Source organism: Pogona vitticeps, chromosome 8, assembly GCF_051106095.1.
Source record: "Pogona vitticeps strain Pit_001003342236 chromosome 8, PviZW2.1, whole genome shotgun sequence".
Classification (NCBI taxonomy): domain Eukaryota; kingdom Metazoa; phylum Chordata; class Lepidosauria; order Squamata; family Agamidae; genus Pogona; species Pogona vitticeps.
In genome coordinates, this window is record NC_135790.1 from 2,820,802 (window position 1) to 2,845,127 (window position 24,326).

General features: G+C 48.8%; 1 protein-coding gene across 1 annotated transcript; it reads right to left on the bottom strand.

The window, feature by feature from the left end:
• Window positions 1-106: 106 nt before the first annotated feature.
• Window positions 107-23,043, bottom strand: ACTR1B (actin related protein 1B). The gene is made up of 11 exons (XM_072978878.2): window positions 22,812-23,043; window positions 15,722-15,786; window positions 15,470-15,545; window positions 14,549-14,674; window positions 13,003-13,127; window positions 12,133-12,349; window positions 10,775-10,867; window positions 10,155-10,329; window positions 9,559-9,620; window positions 8,616-8,656; window positions 107-2,685 (listed from the first exon to the last, which is right to left on the bottom strand). The coding sequence occupies exons 1-11, from the start codon at window positions 22,857-22,859 to the stop codon at window positions 2,583-2,585; spliced, it is 1,131 nt and encodes a 376-aa protein (XP_072834979.1). The 5' UTR covers window positions 22,860-23,043; the 3' UTR covers window positions 107-2,582.
• Between the last annotated feature and the right edge of the window lie 1,283 nt (window positions 23,044-24,326).

Here is a 24,326-nt window from a genome sequence, read left to right on the forward strand (position 1 = left end):
CTGAAGCGCAAAGCCTCTTTGGCTGCACCGTCCCTGGATCTGTGGCTAGAATTTGGCACAGTAAAGACATAACACCGGCCTTGAACACCAACAGAGCAGTCTCAGACACATGCAAACGCCACTGGCTGTTAATTTATAATTATTACTATAATGAATTTACAAAATAAAAATACAGGCAACTGTGTTAAATTATTGTACATTGCAGCCCAGAGAGGTGGTTTCTTTTTTTTGGGGGGGGGGGGGGAAGGTGACCGTGCCTCCATTTGATATAGATCATTGTAGGTGGAGAAGATGGAGAAGCCAACACACATACACGCTTGGCTTAGAGGGACAAGAGCCACTGGCCCTTGAGGGATACAGCCTCACCCCTCCACAGCAGGGGTTTTCTTTTTTAAATTAATCCATTTATTTAAAAATAAAAAAATAAAAGATTTAACCCTTTCTGATCCAAGGCTAAAGACCATCTCTGCAGTGCACCAGGAGCGAGAAGACTGGTAGATACTTTCCCAACCTCTCAGCTGCTATTTTCTTTGGCTGGCATGGGAACGCCAGGGGCCTGCAGTCCCATCCTGCTTGATATTCTAGCTGCCTTGAAAAGCATGACAAGTGTTTACACCTGTGGAACCGTTGTGGATATTTGTCTCTTGAGATGCACAGTCTGGATACTGGCATGATGCCATTCACCAGGTGCAAAAAAGGGATCACCCAAACTAGCCTTGGACTTAGGTCAGGGAGGGGAAACTGGTGGCCCTTCCAGGTGTTGCCAAGACCGCAGCTCTAGCCAGCACAGCCAACAGTGAGGAATGCTGGGAGCTGTGGTTCAACAAGAGCTGGAAGGCTGCATTTTGTTCGGCCCTGCCCTACGTGGAGAAAATGGTGAGATAAAGGAAGTGAAATTCTACACAGACAGAAAACTAACCTGATGGGAAGGGTAGCCATTCCCAAAGATAAATCAATGCGTGAAAACGCCATTCCAAACAAGTAACCAAAAGCCAAAGTAGACATTACGGACTGCCCTGCCTGTTGTTCTCAAAAAAGTAAGAGTTTGTGGTATGCATGTCTCATTTCTCAATCAAAAGAGTAGGGAGATAATGGGAGTTGGACCCACAATCTCCTCCTCTCACAACAAATGGTCATCCTGAACTTCCTTGGTTCTTGCTGACCACACTCTAGACAAGAAGAGCTGGTCTGGAGCGGGACCTCAGGGCAAAGACTGCAGGAAGGCAAAGGGACAGCTCCTCTCCCCAAAATGCCACCTAAGGGTGATCCTTTCTCTCTCTGTAGCCCCAACTGTTTAATATCCAGTTCTCCAGACCCTCTAACACCCCCCGCATTGCCTGAAGCTCTCAAAAAGGACGGGAGCTTAGTGGCTGTGATTCTACCTCTCTCCCTTAACTCCACTGCAGCAACAGCTTCTATAGCTAACAGGCGTTTCTGTCTTTATAATTAGCCAGACCTAGAGCTCAGGGAAAAAAATGATTTCTTAGCAACAAAAAATTTGCTCATATGTTCAAGCTCTGGCCAGCACTGACTGCAGGAGCCATTGGCTTAAAAACACCACACATCCCCAGAGCCCTCCTCCCCTCGGTAAAGCCTTACAAGGCTTCTATCTAACAGACCCTGCTCCCTTTAAATGGAACAGCCCAGCGTAAAGATAAGGAACAGCCTTGCCCTGTTTCCCAGCTGGAGCAAAAGCCCACCTCTTTCTGCCCAAAGATACCCACCCCCTCACTATAACCCGATTTTTAAAATCCAACTCACAAGGAGAGGTGTGTGAGAGAAGACAGACAGTGGGCAGGCTATTGGATGAGCTACTACCTTGGCACTGATGGCTAGAGAGCCCCCCCTGACTTTAAACCGCCCCCATCCCCCAAAATACAAGCTGGAGAAGGCCCACTGTTCTCCTCTGGCCTCCACCACCAAGCAGGGGATTGTTTAGGATCTGACCAGGGGGAAGAGGATGAAGGCAGCCCCTGGCCAGTGCCTTCCCTCTGCTTCAAGCAAGCACTGCAGCTGACCCAGGCAGCCCAGCTAATAGATGAGTTTGTTTCCTGGGGATATTGGGGGGGGGGGGCACAGCAAGGGACTTGTCAACATCCAAGATGTCTTCCACAAACCACAGAGCATGCAGGGCCTCCATCCTGCGTCACGGGGGAGGAGGGACGGGAGGCACCCGCACCCTTCGCCAGGGCAGGCAGGTTTCCGATTCCCCTGTAGGCACACAGCACGCACCAGATCAAAAGAGCAACAGTGATGCTATGGAACGGATCAGGAGGTACCAAACGGAGCTTCCAGTCCCCTTCCCGGCTGGGGCCATGGCCCTCCGCCGCGGCCAAGGCCTCAAAAACATAGGCTGCCCCTCTCTCCCCTGGGGTGGGTGCGTGCTAACAACATGCATGGGACAGGGCACTAAGACAGGAAAGCGTGAGGCCCCGGAGGAAGGCAGGAAGCAGCCCCAGCCGGCAGGGAAGGAGCAGCCCTGGACAAGAAAGGGTTAAGAGAGAAAAGACACAACCTGGATGAGTCGCCCACAGACACCAGTTGCTTTGCCACTGCTGCTGCTGCCGCCCCCCTCCCCTGCCCTAGAATGTCTTCCGATGAATGGCCCGGGAGCCATCTTCCTCGTACTCCTTCTTGGACACCCACATCTTCTTGAACGTGTCCAACGAGGCCAAAATGGAGCCACTGTGGGGGGGAAAGAAACAGAACCGTTAGGGAAGGCGGAAGGGGCAGCACAGCCCAAACAACAAACGGAGGAGACCCAGCCTAGGAAACAAAGAAAGAAGGCTGAGGGTGGTCCTTGTTCGTTCTCAACACACACAGGGAGCCGTTTCACGCTGGATCTCACGTCCTTGGCCCCACTAGCTCCATGCTGCCCCCTCTAACTGGCAGCAACTCCAGGCTTTCTCGTAGATTGCTCTCCTGGTCCTGCTTGGAGAGGCCTGGAGTTGAACTTGGGAGGTCCTGCATGCACAGCGGGTGTTATGGCACTGAGCTACAACCTAGCTCCTGGGCAAACGCAGATGCTGTTCCTACTACAGGTTTTGTCTAACTGCCATCTGGGCACAACTCAGGGAGCCCAGGGGTCTGCCACAGAGTCCCCTCCAACCACTGGACTTCAGGGCACATGATCCCAACAGTAAGGGGCAAAGATTGAAACAGTCTGGAGCCAACTTTAGCACGGGAGACTTTTCTGCTACCGGAAAAGAGCCACCCAGCTGAATTCTTTTTGTTATTGTTTTTAATGGAATGCTGAGCGCCATCTCTTGATGAGAGAAGCCACCATTCCACAGCCACACTGCTATCAACCCTAGGTTTCCACAGAGAAGGGGGGAAGGCCCCAGCTCTGCTCTGCTGGAGCTTTTGCCTGGATGCCTACCAGCCTGGGGGGTGGGGGTGTGTTACATACAGCACTGATGTTACCTGTCTGTCATGGGTTTGGAGGGAAAGTTCCATCCTATGGGGAGTGGAAGGCGGGACATCAGGAGGAGGGGCTGTACTGTATATATATGTGAAGCCTGTGTGAAGAAGAAGCTGGTGTGGGAGTCTGTGTGTCAGACAGGGTACTACTGTGTGTCAGTCAGTACCAACCTGATAGGTTCAGGTGTCTGTGTGGGAAGCCAGAACTGATAGGTTCAGGGTCTGGGCTTTATCTAAAGGTGTTCTGTGTGAACCAAACTGGTGTATGTATGATTGAGACTAAGCCACGTTACTGTATCTTATTCACTTGATCCTTTTATTTTTCCCTGTGTGTTATTTAAATAAACCTTATTCTTTTGTTTGTTAAAAATCCATTCCTGGTCTGTGTGACTCCTTACAGGGAATGGTTGGTGGCAGCTTAGTGAAAGTGTGGCATATCCCAGTAGGTCTGGGGTTGTCACATTGATTGGTGTCCAGCGTGTGGGATACGACTGGTCCAGTTGTCCAGTGGTCCAGCAAGCCTTGGCAAGTGTGCCCAGAGCAAGGGGGGTCTAGTCAGGGACAATCTGAGAGCGCGTAGGTAATCTTCTAGGCTTACCTCACGGGGAGGTATGCTAGTGGAAGAACGTGCCACCTCAGATTGGGGACTAGATTAGGGAGCTCTGAGGCAACCCGTTTTGGCGGGAAAAGGCTGAGGCAAAGCTGAGGGAAGTAGCAGTGATCTAGCCTGTCTGCTGAGAGGCCTAGCAGAGGGGGGTGGACTCTGGCTGGCAACAGTTGCAAGTTAGTGCTGAAGAACAGCAGCAATCTATAGAAGGCTGGTTCTGAGGCAAAAGAGAGAAAAAAAAAGTGGTCGCTTTATTTTGAGGCTTGACTTTTGAAAGCAGCTTGTTCTGGGGGGGGGATTATGCCCTTGACTCGAAGCCAAATGGCAGAAATGGGTGAAGCGAGGGAACCCCAGGTAGATCAAGGTTCTGAGGATGAATTTGGCTCAGTGCAGGAGGACAGCACGGGAGAACAGAACCCAGAACTCAGAAAAATGCTCATAGCCCAACAGCATGAACTGAGGATGAGGCAATTGGAAAGAGAAGAAAGATTAGAGAGAGAGAAAATTGCTCTGGAAAAAGAAAGGATGGCGTATGAGTTAAGAAAATTGGAAATGATGAACCAGAACAATAATAACAATAGAGATTCTGAGGGGGGCCAATTGTCTAAAACTGACCTGAAGAAATTCCCTGTGTACCACAAGGGAGATTGCCCTGAGGTGTTCTTTTCCCTCGTGGAAAGAGCGTTTGTGGACTTCTCAGTAAGGGAAACTGAGAAGATGACCATCATGCGATCTTTAATCAGTGGCAGCCTGGCAGAAGTCTATGCAGAGATGCCAGAGGAGCTGTTAAAAGATTTTGCAGAGTTTAAAAAACTGGTGTTTGCCAGACATGGGATAAATGCGGAACAGCTGAGGCAGAGATTCAGGTCACTCACCAAGAAAACAGAGCAGACTTTTACCCAAGTGGGGGCCCAACTGGTGAGGCTGCTAGAGAAATGGCTATCTCAGGAGGGAACAGAGACCTTTCAGCAGCTCAAAGACCTGATAGCGCTGGAACAGTTTTATTCAGTCCTGCATGGGGAACTGAAGTTCCAGGTGAGGGAAAGGAAACCGAAATCTGTGGCAGAGGCGGCCGAGATCGCAGATTTTATTTCCCAAATAAGAAAGCCCTTAGGTGAGGGGAAATCTGTAGGTAAACCTAAAGAAACCTACAGCAAGTACTCTCAGGGACCAGGAAAAAACCAGCAAGTGGGAGGGGCCCATGGTGAAGGGAAGCCCTCAGACACGAAACCAAGACCTCAGATTTTGGAGGGAAAACCAAAACAAGAGGAGAAAGACTCCAAGTACAGCAGAAAATGTTATTTCTGTCAGGGAAAGGGCCATCTAATCTCAGGGTGTGAGAAATGGAAGCAGATAAAAGGAAATGTGCCTCATGATTTGAGTGGAACCAAGCCAAAAGCTGTGTTCTGTGTCCAGAAAGAGCAAAGCTCCTTGTCACTGAGGGAGCCTGTTGCCATGGCTACTCAATCTGGAACAGTTACATCTGCTGATCAGGCTGAGGAAAATGGTCCTCTTGTGGAGGTCAAGCGCTGCTTACTAGTGAGAACAGATTCGCAGTTGTTTGAAACCGCAGGGGTGGACGTAGGAATACTTGACCATCAGTATAGGGGGCTAAGGGATACTTGTTCCCAGGTGACCCTGTGCCATCCAGATATTATTCCTAGGGAGTATATAATCCCGAATGAGAGCCTAAAGGTGGCAGGGATTGAGGGACAAGCGATCTCGCTGCCAGTAGCTGAGGTACCTGTGAACTTTCAAGGCTGGAGGGGAGTTTGGCGGCTAGCAATTTCATCGACTCTGCCAGCAGCCGTGCTCGTGGGAAATGACCTGGCTGAACATGTGAAACGGGTGCTAGTGATTACACGTTCACAAGCTACCAGGGGGGCAGTTCAGGGGGGTACTGATGAGCCCGAGACGGAAGCAGAGGGGAGTTCCGAAGCTGTGGTGGAAACCTTAACCACAGACAGCCGATTTGGCCAAGAGCAAAAGGCAGACGCCACTCTCCAAAAGTGTTTTGAACAGGTGACAGACGCCCAGCTAACACCTGAAACCCCAGTGAGATTTCGAGAGAAAAAAGGAATTTTATATAGGGAGACCCTGAGGAATATCTCAAAAGGGGGAGATGGGATCAGAAGTCAGCTAGTGGTACCTGAAAAGTATCGCCCCATGATCTTACAAAGGGGGCACTCTGACATGTTTGCTGCGCACTTAGGGGTGAACAAAACACAGCAGAGAATCACACAGAATTTTTACTGGCCTGAAATAGGGAAGCAGATCAAGGAGTTCTGTAAACAATGTGATGTGTGTCAGAAGCAGGGGAATAACCGTGACAGGACCAAAGCAAAGTTGTGCCCTTTGCCTGTGATTGACACTCCGTTCAAATGTATAGGGGTGGATATTGTGGGACCTTTGCCCAAGGCCACAAAGAGGGGGAACCGGTTCATTCTCAACATTGTGGACCATGCCACGAGGTACCCTGAAGCCATTCCCTTGACTAACATTGAAACTAACACAGTGGCAGATGCCTTGGTGGGGTATATGTCCAGGATGGGATTTGCCTCAGAAATAATCACAGATTTGGGCGCATCGTTTACATCGAAGCTCATGAAACGGTTATGGCAAATCTGTGGAATTAAACACAAGGAAACCACTGCCTATCACCCTGAAAGTAATGGGTTAACGGAGAAGTTCAATGGGACTCTGATGCGCATGATTAGAGCTTACTTGGCAGAGAATCCAAACAATTGGGACCAGAAGCTGCAATCCCTTTTGTTTGCTTATCGATCAGTGCCACAAGCCAGTACCGGGTTCAGTCCGTTTGAACTTTTGTTTGGGAGAAGGGTGAAAGGGCCACTTGATTTGATCAAACAAAATTGGGAGCAGATCACCCAGGATGACCCACAAGACGTTGTGACATATATAGACTCTTTAATGAACGACCTAAAGAGAAACCTAGAGCTAGCAGCAGAGACCCTGCAAGCTCAAGAGGTCAGAAAGAAAGCTTGGGATGACCAGAAAGCCAGGGAGAGGCACTTTGACCCAGGGGAGGAAGTGCTTTGGCCTAGGCTCTGCAAAGAGAACAAACTGCAGCTGGGTAGCCCAGAAATAAAATACTTGGGTCACATGGTAGGGGGAGGAGTGATCAAACCCCTAGAGGCCAAGATAGAAGCAGTTCGTGATTGGCCTAGACCCAACACCAAGAAAAAGGTCAAATCATTTCTTGGGTTGGTGGGCTACTACAGAAAGTTCATCCCGAGGTGTAGCGAGATTGCGGCTCCGCTGACCGATCTGACGCGGAAGAAGACTGATGACCGCATCCCGTGGTCCAGCGACTGTGAGGAGGCGTTCCAGAGGTTGAAGGAGGCCCTCATCAACTATCCAGTGCTGCATGCTCCAGACTTCGACCGGGAGTTCATCATCTACACCGATGCGTCTAACAGCGGGGTAGGAGCAGTTCTTTGCCAGGAGGATGAGAATGGTGACCAGCATCCAGTGTCCTACCTGAGTAGGAAACTCCAGAAAGGTGAGAGACATTTGGCAACCGTGGAAAAGGAGTGCCTGGCCATAGTCAACGCGATCCAGAAGGCCAAGCCTTACATCTGGGGAAGACATTTTGTTCTGTGCACTGACCACTCACCATTGCAATGGTTAAAGATAATGAAAACCCACAATAGTAAACTTATGAGGTGGGCTTTAAACCTGCAAGACTATGACTTTGAAGTGAAGGTAGTCAGAGGGTCAGTGAACTGTGTTGCTGACGCCTTGTCAAGAAGACCCGAAGAATGAAGACGGCGAAAGAAACATGGACTATGTATATATTTTGGTGACCAAAGGTTAAATGTACTTGTTTATTAAACATGCCTGGTTTGTATGAATAAAGGTAACTTGATGTATTGTAAATGGTAAATGTGTAAATGCCTAATTGATATGTTTATCCTAGAGTAAGTATGGTATTGTATGTTATTGTATAACTGTTTTTGTATGTTTTGGATCCAGGTTGTTTTTTTTGGAGAAAAGCACTTTAGCTTTCCCCCTACAAAACAACTTATAAAGAGGGGAGGTGTTACATACAGCACTGATGTTACCTGTCTGTCATGGGTTTGGAGGGAAAGTTCCATCCTATGGGGAGTGGAAGGCGGGACATCAGGAGGAGGGGCTGTACTGTATATATATGTGAAGCCTGTGTGAAGAAGAAGCTGGTGTGGGAGTCTGTGTGTCAGACAGGGTACTACTGTGTGTCAGTCAGTACCAACCTGATAGGTTCAGGTGTCTGTGTGGGAAGCCAGAACTGATAGGTTCAGGGTCTGGGCTTTATCTAAAGGTGTTCTGTGTGAACCAAACTGGTGTATGTATGATTGAGACTAAGCCACGTTACTGTATCTTATTCACTTGATCATTTTATTTTTCCCTGTGTGTTATTTAAATAAACCTTATTCTTTTGTTTGTTAAAAATCCATTCCTGGTCTGTGTGACTCCTTACAGGGAATGGTTGGTGGCAGCTTAGTGAAAGTGTGGCATATCCCAGTAGGTCTGGGGTTGTCACAGGGTGTACTTAAATTTTTTTTTTTTTTTGGCAGAATGTTCTTACCCAATCCACGTGGAGTACAACCTCTCCTGAGGAGCAGAGATCTGCAAAGAGAAACACAGAGGTCAAGACACATGGTGTGCACATGCAGCTGGGGGCATGTGCACACAGACTCACACACCGAGCCTGGAGGACCATTTAGCATTAGACAAAGCAACTATTTCCCCTGCCTCTGGCTGGAAGAGGGCCTTTTGTTACTTCCTTCATGCTCAGAGTTCCAAGCCTCCACGTTAGGAAATGCATCTTCTGACAGATTTGGTAGCTTCTAGAGAGAATCCCCAAATGGTCTGCTTCATTTTAACTAGCAAATTTCTAACCTTCATTATCACAAACAGCATCAGATCAACTGCAGACTTTCAGTGGTCATGAGATGGGTTCTCACACAATTTCTCTCTCTCTCTCAGTCTCAATGGTCACAACATATAATCTGCCCTGCCCTTCAGACCATATCTGCAATTTCTGGGTATTTAAAAAAAAGCAGCATCCAAAACAATTATGAGAAGCAAAGTCTTGACCATGCTTGACCCTTCAATACACAAGGAGAACACACAGAAAGACAGAAGGACACAGCAAGCCAAGGGATGTTTCTGCTTTTACGGACTACAGGGGCGACACACAATGTCTTCCCTTGGTTCTTGCCTGCAACTAGATCCTCAACAAATGTTGGCAGGCATCAGTGTGGCCCGCATATTTTTAAAAATGGTGCCTTGATTGCCTGTCAGTACTTAGTGCCCAGAGCAGTGCTCAGACGAAGGTAATGTGTCCTTTGGCTTTATCAGAGAGGTCCCGTCCGAAACATGTCAGGCTTCTGCATGCCATCATCTGAGTTCTGTTTTTGAACGACACCTCCCAGCATTCTACGCTGCCCAGGGCGTTGCTACTCCAAACAGTTTGAACGGCAGACAAGTTTTAAATTAGGGCTGGGGCTTTACAATTCTTTCCTTACCTTAATCTTGACGTCCTTTGGAGCAAGTTTCTTCACCTCACTGAGCAACCGGTCCCCAAAACCTTAAGAGTGGAGAGACAAGGCGGTTCAAGCCATCAGACTGCTCATCAGTCAGGAGACTGCTATTTTTCCCCGATAGAAGACCTAAAAGGTATCCCATCATTGCTGTTGCAGACCACAGCCTGAAGTCTGCAATTTACAACTCTGCCTTTTCAGAGCAAGGACAGCTTCCCAGAGGATCCTGCGGAAATGAGGTCTCCAGGAAGAGATTCTTCCCAAGTTCAAGGGGAACCTGATTAGGAACATTAAAGGCTGCAGCTTTTCCAAGTTACCCCACAAAGCAAGGAAGGACACAGGAGGTTCAGAAAATCAGCCTGTAATGCCACTTCTTTTTCTCAGAAGTATGGAAATGACTGATTACCAGAGGGAGGCACAGCTTCAGTGCTATAATGTAGATAAGATCAAAAGTCAAAAGTTTAGTACAATCAACCAGAGTTCATCCGTCAGCAGTGAGAATCCAGCCGCAACCCCAAGGAAGCTGGACAGACGCTGGCCAGGGCATGGCATGAAGTTACCTCCCCCAGGGAACACGGTACCTTTAAACAGTGTAGATCCCCCAGACAGGACGATATTTGCAAAAAGTGTCCGCCTCAGGTCCATGTCTGATTTCTGAATGGCAAAGGCCAGCACTTCATGGATCCCTTCACTTTCGTCCCCTATTAGGTCCGGCTGGAAGAGCAGTTCCGGGGCACGGAATCGTGATGGACCAACCTGCCAAGAAAGACCCAGAAGCAATGAAGAGGGTCTGGGGGGGATACTTCACTTCCATTTTGTTCCAGGGGGCTTTCAAAACCACTTAACAGCTATAGCGATAACAAGCCAGTGGGGCTTTTCTGCTGCTCGGGAGCTGCGAATAACTCTTCATGGCTCCAAGAAGTCAAAGTGAATAATGTTCTTGCACACAACAAGAAAAAGCCAGTATGCTTCTGGAAGCAGTTACAGATCTGGCCGAGGCATGGGCTACACCTTTGCAGCATCTCTCTGTGAAGCATGACCACCACCTGTGCTGGCTGGGGGAATTCTGAGCATTGTGGCCCATGAACTGAGGTTGCTTAGACTCTGCAGCGATCTTTCTTGCAACGGCAGTGCAACGGCACCTCTTACCACCCACTCCCAACCCCAGGAAAAAGGCCCACTGTCAAAGTGAGCAACTTACATCTAAACTGCTTCCATCTGGCAGGGTGTACTGCACCTTCTCTGTCTCCAGAGCCTCATCCTTCTGAGGGTTGATAGACAAATAGCACGCTCTCTGCAGGAAGGAAAGCAGCCTGGTGAGGTAGGTAGTCCAGGGTCCTGGAAACCAGCCACTGCTGGAGATCCCCAGCCATCCATCTTGCTCAGGCCCCCAAGAATAATGAAGGAAACCATCAGCTACCGTTAAACCTCCCCTTGGTCTAGGATCCTCACGCCTCACGCATCCTGCCATGAAACGGTACAAGATAGTTGGACCAGGCCGTACCAAAAGCCCACCCAGGACTCTTTGCTTGGCATGAATGTTCTTGAACTGCACTACACTGAGAATTGTAATCCAGACCTGCTTGGTCTCTGAGATTACCACCATCCTCTTGCTTCATGGAAAGTATTAAGGAGCAAAGCTGGGTGAAATTTTTTAAAAATAAATAAATAAATAAATGTGTCAATGTTGTTCCATCATAGAATCATGGGAGTTGGAAGGGGCCTAGAGCCTGACCGCCTGCTCAGGGCAGGGATCCAAATCAAAACAGATTATGCCAGAGAGTGGTCCCATTTCCTCTTGAACACCTCCAGCGCTGGAGCGCTCACCACCTCCCGAGGTCAGGGGTTCCATTGTCGAACTGCTCTAACCTTTTCAACTTAAAACTCTGCTCCTAATCTTTGTCTCCCACAACTGCAATGGTCTACACCCGGATGAGACCTGTGTGCTCCTCCGATACCTTTTATGTGGCACCAGGGGCTCCCAGAGCCCTCCCCATTGCCACGGAAAAACTTTTAGCAGTAAACGGAGCATTATATCTGCAGAGATGTGATTCCCCTATTTTGTGCTACAATTCTGGCATCTTTTTGTTGACTTCAAACCACGCTTCTACTTCTGGTTTTGTAAATAAGGGTGAGGTGCAGTGGAGGATACCGTCCCCAGGTCCTCCACAACTGCCCACCTCATGTACATGCAAGCACCCATATAATACTCATGGGGGAAAACACAATGAACTCCATGGCAGCATTTTATGAAATATCCACTGCCGGTGTTCCGTCGCTGAAGAAGCAAAGCCATCTTCAATGACTAAATCCAGCAACTGCTTGCTTTTTAAGCTCCTAAGGCAACTCTGAAGAAACAACTGGCTCACTGGAATTTTTCAGGACAGTGGGAATCGGGAATCAGGATTCTAGTGGTTCAACACCTTGACCCAGTAAACTATCATTAGCCCAAAGGAGCCAATAAAACCCTCCTCCAGGAAGAGCCAGGTGGTTCTGGGCCAAGGGAAGGATTCCCGTTCTCCCTCCCCACCGAGGGGCTTCCGTCAGCCCCGTCCTCACCTCCTTTATTGTCTTCACCACCTCAAACTCAGCCGAAGTGTGGAAGTCATAACCCTCTTTTCGTAGCAACAGGCGGAGGTAGCGGGAGACGTCCCGTCCAGCAATGTCTACCCGCATGATTGAGTGTGGCATGGCAAAGCCCTCGTAGATGGGTACGGCGTGTGTCACTCCATCCCCTGCATCCAGCACCACGCCTGTCGTGCGACCCGTGGCATAACTAGAAGAGAGAGAGCAGCAGAAGACAAGGAAGTGACTGGTTAGCTCAAGCTCCCTGCTTTCCCCACCTAGCAGACCCCCATCACTTAAGCCCCTGCAAAGTGGCAAAAGAAATGCCTCCCAAACACACTTTACACATTCACTGCTTTCGGAGCCACCTTTAATCAAGGGATCTTAATCTGATGGGACAAGGCATTATAATCTGTACTGCAGCATCTGCTTCACAGGCAGGAGGTTCTGGATTCATTCCCTGGCACCCTCCATGCTTTTAAAACGGAAGGAAGATGGGGGTGAAGGCAAAGCCTGGTGTCTAACTAAGCCATGACCTCCTGATTGCAGCAGCGATAAGGATGGACAAGGGAAGAGACACGGAAGCCCAACCATGTTTCCCTAGAAAGAGCTAGGAACAAGGAACAGGCTGGGATTGCCCACAAATCACACTCCTTTGCAAACAGAGAGAGGCAACTCTCAGCAATTGGGAATGTTTGCTACTGAGCCCCTGACACATTCGGAAGTGCCTGAGAGCGCCTCTGAAATGTTGTTCCGCAAGCACGCAAAGCCAGCTGGTCAAAAGCAGCCATAACTGGGTAACAAAGAGAAAGAGAATGAACTTGGCTGCCCTATCTGTCTATTTGCCGGCGGCTGGAAACTCACAGGCTGAGGACAGCTTGCATGGAGATGAAGAGCGCAGGAACGTTGAAGGTCTCGAAGAAAACCTCAGCGGCCTTCTCCCGGTTTTTGCTGGGGTTTAAAGGGGCTTCCGTCAGGAGAACTGGGTGCTGGGAAGAAAGAAAGAAACCCACATCATGTTCCATGCTGGCAGGATGAGTGCCTGAGAAGCCATAGGCAACCTTTCCGATTCCAGACTCTGCCACATCCCTGCTGTGGAAGCCACTTTGCAAAAACATGCCACTGAGTCAACATTTATGACCTATAAAAATGTGACTTGCTTTACTAATTCGCATAAGCATACAGGGCAACACCCACCCACCCACACATACTGGAAAGTTAAATGAAGCAGATCCCTGAAATTTCTCTTGACCTTTCCTGCCATTCTCTGTTTAACCACAGAGAAAAGAGGATGAAGTGTTGTGTTCCTCAAGGACTCCTCAGTGACAGAGGAGATCCACGTTGCTTTTGCAAACGAGAGTCACCTCAAGCCCCCGCATTCTTCTCATCCATCTCATGTTGTGCCCAGGCTGCTTTCCTTCCACATCCATGCTACACCATCTCCTTTGTCTGGGTATTTAAGCAGGTCATTTCAGGTTTCCTCCTGTGAATTCTCCTTCACACAGTCAGTCCAGGGCAGCCTTCTTGGGCTTTGCTGAAGGTTTGTTTCAGATAGGCATCCGCAAATTTTCCCGCACACCCCTTAAAAGCAAGATTTCTAGAGGACCAAACCCTGAAGTGTATGAAACGGACATTCAGAAAAGCCACCCAAGTCCTGCTCCTAGGATGCAGCCGCCACAAACAAAAGTACATCAAATCTTTTTCCTGGAAAGTGGTAATGCCAGTGCCCCGATGGACTAAGAATGCTCCGACAGCTTCTTAAAAACACAACACGACCGTGCCTGCCAGGCTTCGCAATGAAGGAGGAGAACACATCGTACAGTTCTGAGGCCACAGTAACAGAAGGCTGGACCCTGGGTGCTCAGCAAACGAAGGTCCCATAGGCGAGACGGCCTCAGTGAGGCTTCTCCTAATGACCTCAAGAACACTCTGAGATGTTCGTCAGAGGAACAGGTTCCCTCAAAGGCACACGTGGGGACCGGACTTCCAAGAGCCAGGCAGGTCATCTCTTTCAGGCTCATGATGGCCAAAGAGACATTCTTCTAGCGCACTGTCATGGAGGAACAAATAACCCATGGATGAGGAACTACCTTCCAGAACACAGTTTCCTCAGCCTCTTGCCATTGACTGTCTGGCCAGGCTCAGAGTTTTGGAACAAACAAGAAATAAGATGAAAAACCAAAGTGATCAAGAGGAAATGGTGGAAAAGCAGAATGGAATCCACCAGACCCTCCCTCTGAGTCCCAACCTGGAAAATTACAGTGAAATCGTACCCCCAAAAAGCTACCCAGCAAAGGAGATGTAACAAAACAGAAAAGGACAGCCCCCCTCTTTTCCTTCCACCCTTTTTATATTTGAATATTCAAAGGTATATCATAAACATTGCTCTTGCAATTTTAAAAAAAATTACCTCTTCTGAGAACGTCTGCAGCTGATCTTTTGAATAGACATACTGCCAGATTCTCTCCATGTCATTCCAGTCGCGGACAATGCCATGTTCCATGGGGTACCGGATGGATAACAATCCTCTGTGCTCCTACGTGAGACAGGGCAGGAAGTCTGTTGCAGGGGGCTCAGCAACCAGCAATGCATGCCCCCCCCCAAAAAAGTCCAACAAAGGGCCGTCCTCTTTATGGCAGGGAATGGAAGATGCACCCTACTATCACCCCTGTGTTCTCCTGCACTCTTAATACAGCATTTGGATTAAAATAAAGATGCCCAAGTCCTTTTAGACACTTGCTGTCTTCTAGTTCTTATCCGCTGTATCATTCTTGCAGCACAATCAACACGGAGAACTACTAACTCAGTGTGAACCAATAATGGGGGGCAGGTTTGACAGACAGAAAGCACAATAGGTCCCTCTAGGTCTGGGACAGAAAACATTTTCAGAAGGATCTCAGGGCTACATTTTAGCAATGGGTAAAGATAAAGCCATGGGATGGGGCTCAGGCAAAGCACAAGGGAGCAAGATATTACTGTTACCCTTTCAGAAAAAGGCATTCCCCCAACAAACAAACAAACAAAGCACGGCTCCATTTTCTTCCAAGAGGAAGAGTCCCAGTGCAACAGCTTTCCAAGCCACAAACCAGAGCTCAAAGAAGCAGAGGAGAGAGAACAGCAGACAAAACTGCAGCCAGAAGAGTAACCCATCCAGAGGATGGGCCAGAGGCTCCTCGCACTGGCTCTAGTTCTCATGGGTGCAGGTGGAAATCCTCCCCCTTTAACGGACTCCGCTCAGTGACAAACAGCCTCTGAAGGGCCGTGCCCTTCTCCAAGGCAACCCAGGTAAGGAGCAGATGTTAGCTACCAACAAAGGCAGAGAGCCACTTACCTCTGCTTTAGGTCCAATGAAGAGGTCGCCTTCAAGCGCCCCGGCCATGACGCGCACGTGCTTTGGGCGGCCCACACTAGAAGGACAAAGAGAGCAAAGTCGTCTCTCTACAAGGCAGGGCCGTTTGGGAATTCTATAGATAAAATCTCCCTTTTAAATTAGTTTAAAATCTAACTCAGTACACTTAAATGTCCAAACTTTCCACACCTAACTGACCCCAAAGCAAATTAACAATTTTCCAGCAATACTTACTAATTCGGGAAGCAGTATTTTGGGATCTGATCTCCAGCAAAACCAGCCTTGACCACACCTGAGCCCTGAACGAAAAAAAAAAAAAAAGAGAAGCTATTAAGAGAGAGGGCGAATACATACTATCTCTCATTTCAGCTGGTGCTTTAACTTTGGCGCTCTGGATTTTTCTTCTCCTTTTCTGGCAAGCCACCTTTCAGATTAAGTTGTGCTCCTGCTTCTAGTTTGATCATGAGTCTTTGCAGTTTGAAGAGTGACCCACTCATCACTGCAAAGCATGTTCTGAGTGTGTTAATTGCCAAGGTAGGGTTTCCAAGGTCTGAGAGATGATTGAGGAGTGGGTGTCACTTGTATCAACCACCACCACCGCCGCCGCCAGGGTTCAAAGCCAGATCTCCTGAGTCCTAATCCGATGCTGCTTCTACTACCCCATGCTCGCTCTCACAAAAAGCAAGCTAGATGCACAAATACACCACCAAGTTCCCTTTGCTGCCTGATGCAGCTTTACTTTTGTTCTGCCATCACATTAGTGGTGGAAAAACCCAGAACTGAATGGCAGAATACATGCCTTGCATCTCATGCTGTTCCCAGAGGTAGGGACATTAGGTACCAGAGCTGGGCAGGGTCTGCTCCTGTGGCCCCAGAGAAGTGCTCCTGGTTAAACCCCCCCCCCCCAAATGGTATGAGACTAGATAATTCCATTAGTCTGGCGCAAGTCGAAGTAGCCTATGTGGCTTATTAACGCCACTGCAAACCTGGTGGCAACACCACATCTGCTCTGTGAAACTGAGGCACGTTCTGACTGCCACCCCAGGGAGTGTGGGATACAAATATCCGGACATAACTCTGTAACTCTATCAGCCTCCTGCTAATCAACCCAAACTCTGGAGCATTCACAGCAGTGGAAAAAAAAACGATACTAATCAGAGGCACGAAGGGGAAATCTGGAGGGATGTGGGCTACATTGAGGAACTGTGGATGAGCCATTTCTCTCTAAAAGACAAGGGGAAACTGGCTCTAGGAGACTATCTGCAAGCTTGGACCCAATTAGAAAAAAGTTTGGAAAAGTTTCTGGGTGCAGCTCCTCGCATCTCCTAGTCTGCCGTCCCTGGTAGAGGGTTTTCGGAGCTGCAGTCGAAAAAGAAAGTTTTCCAAATTCTAGATTTACTTGAACTCTAGCCCAGCTCCTTGTGCCATGCTCTAGAACACTGGTTCTTAACCTTGGGTTACTCAGGAGTTTTGGACTGCAACTCCCAGAAGCCTTCACCACCAACTGTGCTGGCTGGGGTTTCTGGGAGTTGCAGTTCAAAAACATCCAAGTAACAAAGGTTAAGAACTGAAACCATGACTACCTCTCAGAAACATGGGAGCCGAGACAAGAGTCAGTGGAGGCAAAAGGGGGCCCCACACACAGCGCCAGAAGCTACACTGAGAATAGAATCCCTGACTGATTCTCGCTCAGTCACAAGATCACGGCTCCTCCTAGCTCCCCGGGCCAAGGACAAAGATTCCCTACTGTTGAGGAGAAAGAGGAATAGCTCGCCTCCCTGACCTGGCAAGAGGGGCCATGATTCAGCATTCAGGGACATCCCAAAATCATCCCGCCCTCTCTAGGCAGAGAGAGAAGAGAGATCAAGTGACAATCAACGGCTAGAAACCAGCAAAAAATATCCTGACTCTAGGATATTTTCCTGGAGGATCACAGAGCAGCTAGTACGACTATTCTCCATCCCTCACTAAGAGGCTGGGCTGTTTCTCTTTGTCCCGTTTGCCACGAACTCTTTTACAGCATGAATAAGCAAATCTATTTCACGGCCACACCCCAGCAACAGATAGGAACATGTCAGATCCCTTTGGGCCTAGAGCAGTCAAGCACTAAACATCTCAGTACATACAAGGGCTAGTGGTACAATCCAGACACACTTCTTCTGTGTCTCCATTCCTGCATGTGTGGAACATTCATTCCAGTTTTACAGACAGTGAATTTATTTCAGTCGGTGACAACTCTTCGAAAGGCAAATCACGGAACTAGGGGCACATGTCTCCTGAACGGCATTCAAAATATTTGGGGACAAGTAAGGGCTTTCAGGATTTCAGGCAGCCCTGCTCCACTCTTGCAATGGCTTTTGGCAGCCAATCACTACGGTTATGTAGTGATCAACCTGCGAGACGTGAATCAGCTAGATAAAGATTCCAAACTCTTGAGTACTCCTTATGTTTTCAATTTTTGTCTTTTTCCTTTCTTAGAGTGACCTTTCTTTGTATACTTATTGATCTTTCTCTTAATATTGCCTGTTAATTGATGTAAGATGGCTCCTTATTCATTGTTCAGAGTTTAAATATTGTCTTTAAAGTGGCATGCTCATTGTTTTCAACTTTAAATACTGTATTGTCTTTCACTGCTGTGAGGCACCTTGGGTCCTTTTCATGGAGAACGATGGGGTAAAAACATTTAAATAAATAAATAAATAGAAATTAACTCCCTCCTTTCTTACATGTTTTCCTTTAGTTCATTAACGGCACTCCAGAAGAGAAGTACCAGACCTCTCCTCAATGCACGAGAGGCCAACTACAAAAGAGTTACACAGGGATCCGAGTTCTGGTTCCGAAGCACAGGGGGCGGAGAAAACCTCAAATGAAGCACGATGCTTCCTCATTTGAAGCAACTCATTAGAATTCCTCGACAAAGATTACCAAAAATATAGCAACGATAGCTAGAGAGTCCCTGTGAATTCCTCTCCCCTTTGCTTTTTACCAGAGAGCTAACACCGGCTGTTACAAGCTTTAGAATGGGCTCCAGATGGCAGTGCTTTGGAAAACCCAGAGCACCTCTGCATGAGGACACTTTCAGGAATCAAATCATCCTTCACTGTGGTGACAATCACTAGACAATCAGGCAAACAGGATTGTCTCGGTTTTGCAAACCTTGCTTTTTAAATAATAATCCTAGAACTGCAGAGCTGGAAGGGACCCTATGCGTCCCTGAGTCCAGTCCTTGTCAAGGAGGCCGGGGGGGGGGATTGAAGTCCCAACCACTGGCTCTGCAGCCAGATGCCTTACCAGTGGTCCCCTACATTGGGCCTCCAGATGTTCGTGGACTACAACTCCCAGAAGCTTTCACCGCCACCTCTGCTGGCTAGGATTTCTGGGAGCTGAAGTCTAAGATCATCTGGAGGCTCAAGGTTGGGGACCACTGCTTTAAACCACTGAGAATTCAGCAGTTTTTTGGACTACAAAGGTCTTGTAGGCAAAGGGATTCTGGGAGATGTAGTCCAAAAAGAGGAACTTCTCCATGTTCTAGGCCCAAGCAATAGAAATATAAATTACGGAGGGGACCCAGTTCTAATTTCACCTCTGCCTCAAATGTATTAACATCACAATCCTAAGCAGAGCTACGCAGAGTAAATGTTGCTGCTGTCCCAGTGGGATTTTTTCCCCATAGCGAACATGGTTAGGATCACAGTCTTACGTGCTTCCCATCTGCAAAATCAGGTTAATAATATTGATCTATCTTAAAGCACTTCTATAAGCATTACTGAGGCAATGAATGCAAGGCCCCTTGAACATCCACAGACTGGATGTTCAAAGCAGCAGCAGCAGGAAGAGGGAGAGAAAACAGAGAGGACAAAACTGAGCTGCCCTAAGTAAGAGTAAGGGTTGCCATTTATGTTGGCCAAAATTTTATTGCTGGCATAATGTAAATGGCATAATTTTGGACAGCAAACTGCCACAAGTTACAAAGTCAGTGGGAGCATTATTTGTGGCACACGGACCTACACATCTCAATATGCAATAGAAAATACCTACTCTGATTTTATAACTTGCAGGAAAAACTGAACCAAAAAATGCCACCCTGAAGGAGGCCAGAAAAACATCTGACAGAAATTGAGCCTTTTCAGCTGTGGCACCAGCCCTTGGAAAGGGGTTTCTTTCTGGCTGGGCTATTCCTGATCCCCTCCCGCCGGCTGGCCCAACATTTAAGAGACTTCTAAAGGCAATGGTTTTTAATGGCATCCTCACATAGATTAGCCAATTTGTGCTGCCCATCCAGTTAACAGTTTGATGCTCTTGGTTTGTTTTCTGATGTTTTGATTCACTTTGATTTATTACTGTATCCTTTCTTGTTTACTGCAATAGTTACATTTATTTATCTAAAATACTGTTACCCCGCCTTTCTCCTTAAAAAGAACCCAAGGCAGCATACGCCATTAAAAAGAAAATATCTAAAAGCTAAAAAAAAGTATACAAAGATTTTAAAAAGAACTGAACAATTATCCTATTAGAAACAGTAAATAAAATCAATACAGAAAATTCATAAGCAACAAGACACAACAATCTATTTAAAAATCCCACTCAGGAAGCCAGTCATTAAAGAAAAGCCTGCCTGAAGAGAAAGGTCTTTGCTGGCTTGATGGGGCCAGCCTAGCTTCCTGTGGCAGGGAGTTCCAGAGTCTGGGAGTAGCCACAGAAAACACTCTCTTCTGTGTCCCCACCAAGCGCAGCTGTGAGGGTGGCAGGACGGAGAGAAAGTCCTCCCCTGGTGATCTTAAAGCCCAGGCAGACTTATGGAGAGGGAGAAGGTGGTCTTTTAGACAGCTTGGACCCAAGCCATTTAGGGTTTTTTAGGTTAAAACCAGCACTTTGAATTGCGCCTGGAAATGGATCAGCAGCCAGTAGAACTGCTGTAACAGGGAGGTTACACAACACCTGTGTTTGCTTTCGTACGACCGTTCACTGCCAAGAATACCGTGTTTCCCCCAAAATAAGACAGGGTCTTATATTCATTTTTGCTCCAAAAACACATCAGGGCTTATTTTCAGGGGATGTTTTATTTTACAGTCAGTCATCTCCTGGTTGCTGCACAAGGATGGAGGGTGGGGTTTCACTTAACTAGGGCTTATATTTGGGGAACGGCTTAGATTAAGAGCATCCTGAAAAATCATACTAGGGCTTATTTTCAGGTTAGGTCTTATTTTCGGGAAAACAGGGTAGTCCCCTGCACTAATTGAACAGTATAAAAGTTTAATAAACAAACAGACAAATAAAGCCATTTCTGCTACACTGGCAATAGGATTTTGGCAATTATATCTCTGCATCCTCAGTAAACAAGGGACACTGTCTAGCACAAGCTATTGGCATCCCCGACTGCCCTGATCCCAAAAGCCAATTTGAATTTTAAGAAGACGTTCCGCCACTTAAAAATACTGTGTAGTCTTAAATGCTCCTGTTAATTCATAATGCAACATGCCCTGTGATAGGAACAAGAAGGATAAACACTGTTGAGATTTCAGCAGGCCTACAAGACAGCTGTGAAAATCATAACTAGATCAGGCATTGCAGAACGTGCTGAATACTGGTGAGCACTAAACTAACATGGACTATTATTACCACCCTAACTTCAAGAATCTCAGGTAAACAATAGCCTTTCCCATTATCTGCTACTTGATCCTGAGAGAGCAAACACTGGAGACAGGATCTTTTGCATACAAGCAAGTACGCTATCTCTGGCAATAGAACAGTGGTTTCCTGGACTACAAATCCCAAAAATCGTGGCCAGCACAGCGAGTGGTGGAGGCTTCCAAGATCTTTTGTACACCTGGGGACCCCAGATTGGGCAACCCCTGCCTTAGCACAACAAACCTAGCCTACTACTGCTTTAGTAGGTTTGTGAGGCTTGCCTGAGCAGTAGCAGCAGAAGGTCTAAAATACAACTTTCAAGAAACAAGGCAAATAAAAAAATCACGTTTAAAAAATGCACTATGGTAACAATTATCTCACAATGCAATTCAGTGTAAATGTAATAGTTTGTTTTGTACTAATCTGGAGGTTTGTCCATCCAGTTACCAGACCTGTGTTAAAGGGGAGGAGACAACCCCATGCAAAATAAAGCCATCAAAGAGCGCCACATGATAAACCCGAGGGCCACATGCTGACTCAAAATGAACAATTGCCTTGGAATATTTGGGGTGTGTGTATGTGTGTGAAAACACTCATGCCCTGATTTCATTTTTTCCAAAAGCCTCTCCTTGGCCCCTGTGAGAACAGGGTGCTGGACTAGGAAGGCCTTCGCTGCCACCCCTCTGGGTTTTTACTCTTGGCCCATCATCCTTCACGGCGCCCAGCATCCTCTTTCCAGGGTTTCAAAACAAAGAGGATCCTTCTCCTTCCTTGCAACCTGTGATCCCAGCTGTCGTCTCGTGATGCAAAGGGGATGCTCCCCCCCCCCCCGTGATAGGGCATCCCCCATCATTCCTGATCCTTTTCACTAGCATATAACTCCATGCTAATTACCAATTGAGGAGCTTTTTTTGATGAGCCTCAATCGCCTTCTCTGAGTTGTTTTTTTTCAGAACGATGCCGTCTCATATATAAAACAGCGATCAGCTGCACGACAGTACTAACCTGGGCGCCCTAGCAGCTGCTTCAGAACCAAATGCTATTAAAATTAAATTATTAACCATTCCTTCTACCAAAAAGAAACTCTTGCAGCGCCTTGAGAACCCCTCCGGCTTGCTTTCCAGAGCCGCCACCCGGGGGGAAAAAAGCCAAGCAGAATCGCCCGCAAGACTTTTGTGCCCGTTGGGCTGAAAGAAAATAGGGCCACATCCGTTCGGCGAGAGACCCCCTCCAATCTGGGGAGGATGATTGGGGGGGCTGGAGGCCCGACTCGCCTTCAGGCTTTGCAGGCCTTTCCATCCGCCTGGGCACCGCAGAGAGCCTGGCCGGGGGGGGGGGAGAGATAGAGAGATGGGGAGAGACACAAAAGGCCCCCAAATGGCCCTCCTGGCCAAGGGGCAAAACTGGGCTTTTTGGCTTTGGTGGGTGGGAGAAAATATCTTATTAATTGTTAATTAACGAGGCTAGGCGGGGGAGGGGGAAAGGGGGGGCCTCCTTCCTGCTGTTGCTTCTCCTCCCGCCATCGGAGGGACCAGGCCGGCTTAGGGCCCCACCCTGACCGCGCTCCTCCTCCTCCTCCTCCTCCGGGCGCTGCAGCAGCAGCAGCAGCCACCGTCGGGCGCGGCTCCTTCCTTCCTTCCTCCCCTTCCCTCCCCTCCATCCCTTCCTCCCTCCCTCAGGCCGGCGCCGCGCTTACGTTGTCAATGACCACGGGCTGGTTGGCGATAATGTCGTAGGACTCCATAGCTGGGCCGGGCCCGGTGGGGCCGAGGACTCGGAGCAGGCAGGCCGCCGCTCCCCGCGGCTGCTGCTGCTGCTGAGGCTGGTTGGCGGGTCTGAGGCGCCGGCCGGCCCGCTCACCCTCACCAGCCTCACCACCACCACCCCGACGCGGCGCAACGCAACCCGCCCTCCTTCCCCGCGGCCAGGAAGGCGGGCCCGAGCCCGGATTGGCCGCCGCCTCCGACGAATCGGAGGCCGCCCCCGGAGTGACAACCGCGGAAGCGCCGCCGAAGATGCGGCGCCTTGTTGGACAGCTGGCCGGCCATTGGTCCGTTAAGCGCCAAAGGGCGGGTCTTCCGCCTCAAGCTTGGTGGAGCGGACACTCGGGGAATTAGGGGAGGGAGGGGGGAAGAGGAGTGACGTCATGGCTCGGCTCTTAAAGGCGCCGAGGCCTTGTTTTGGTCTCCCTTGTAAGGACAAACGGGAGGGGGGGAAAGGGGGCTTGACGCGTGTCTCTCGGGTGTTCGCTCTCCGGCAGGGGCTTTGGGAAAAAAGTCTCGGTCAGAACAACGACGCTTGGTGCTACGGGTGTATGACTGAGTCAGGGTTGTGAATGGCACTGTCTATGAGAAACTGGTGGCTCAAGGTTCTCCATTCACACGTTACGTGTCAGCGTTGGGAAAGCGGTGCGCGTTAAAGCAGAGGAGTGCAATTCGTCATGCTGCTGAGAACGGAGAACAATCTCTTCCGCAGGTCCTCCCATGAAATAAAGTAGAAGTAGCAGAGAGGAAATGATTATTTGCAACAAACTTGAGGGTAGCCTTTCGGGGGGGGGGCAAACTTTGGCCCCTTAGAAGTTTTAACTCGAGGTTCCTGTCAGTCCCTGCTGCTGCCATGTCCAGGGACTCTCCACCCCTGCCTAAAAATTAGGAAAGAAGCCCATTAGGGCGGATTCAAAGGCTTTGCGGGTGCCCAAATCCTGTTGCTCCGCAGAGGAAATGTCACTCGAGTACTGTGCGTGCCTTGAACCGGTGGGGGGGGGGGTCAACGCCTCCTGCCCTCTTGCGTGCTTTGCTACTCTTAAGCAACAGGATTTTGGCCAGTAAGTCCTTGCTCCGCCCGAGTAATCTCCCAGAAGAGCGGGCTGAGGAGGAGGACTTAAGGTTATTGAAGGAAAGCGGGGCTACAACACGGATGCTGGATCCCAACCCTGGGGTCCTGGTGGGCAGGATCCCTAAAGATTTCTGTGCCCCCAGCCCCTCTGCACCAGGGACCCCGAACGGAAACGGGCCCTGGCTTGCAATATGTGCCCTGGACCCGAAAATGAATCTCGAGAACATCTGGAATTCAGGCCCTCCAGATGTTCCTGGCTTTCAGGGATTCCCTCCCCCCCCTTGGTTGGGCAAGCTCTTCGGGGCAGGGACCCGTCCCGATTTTCTCTCCGGGAGAGCAGAGAGCGGGTGCGGGGGGGGGGGAAGGCTCCGTGGGC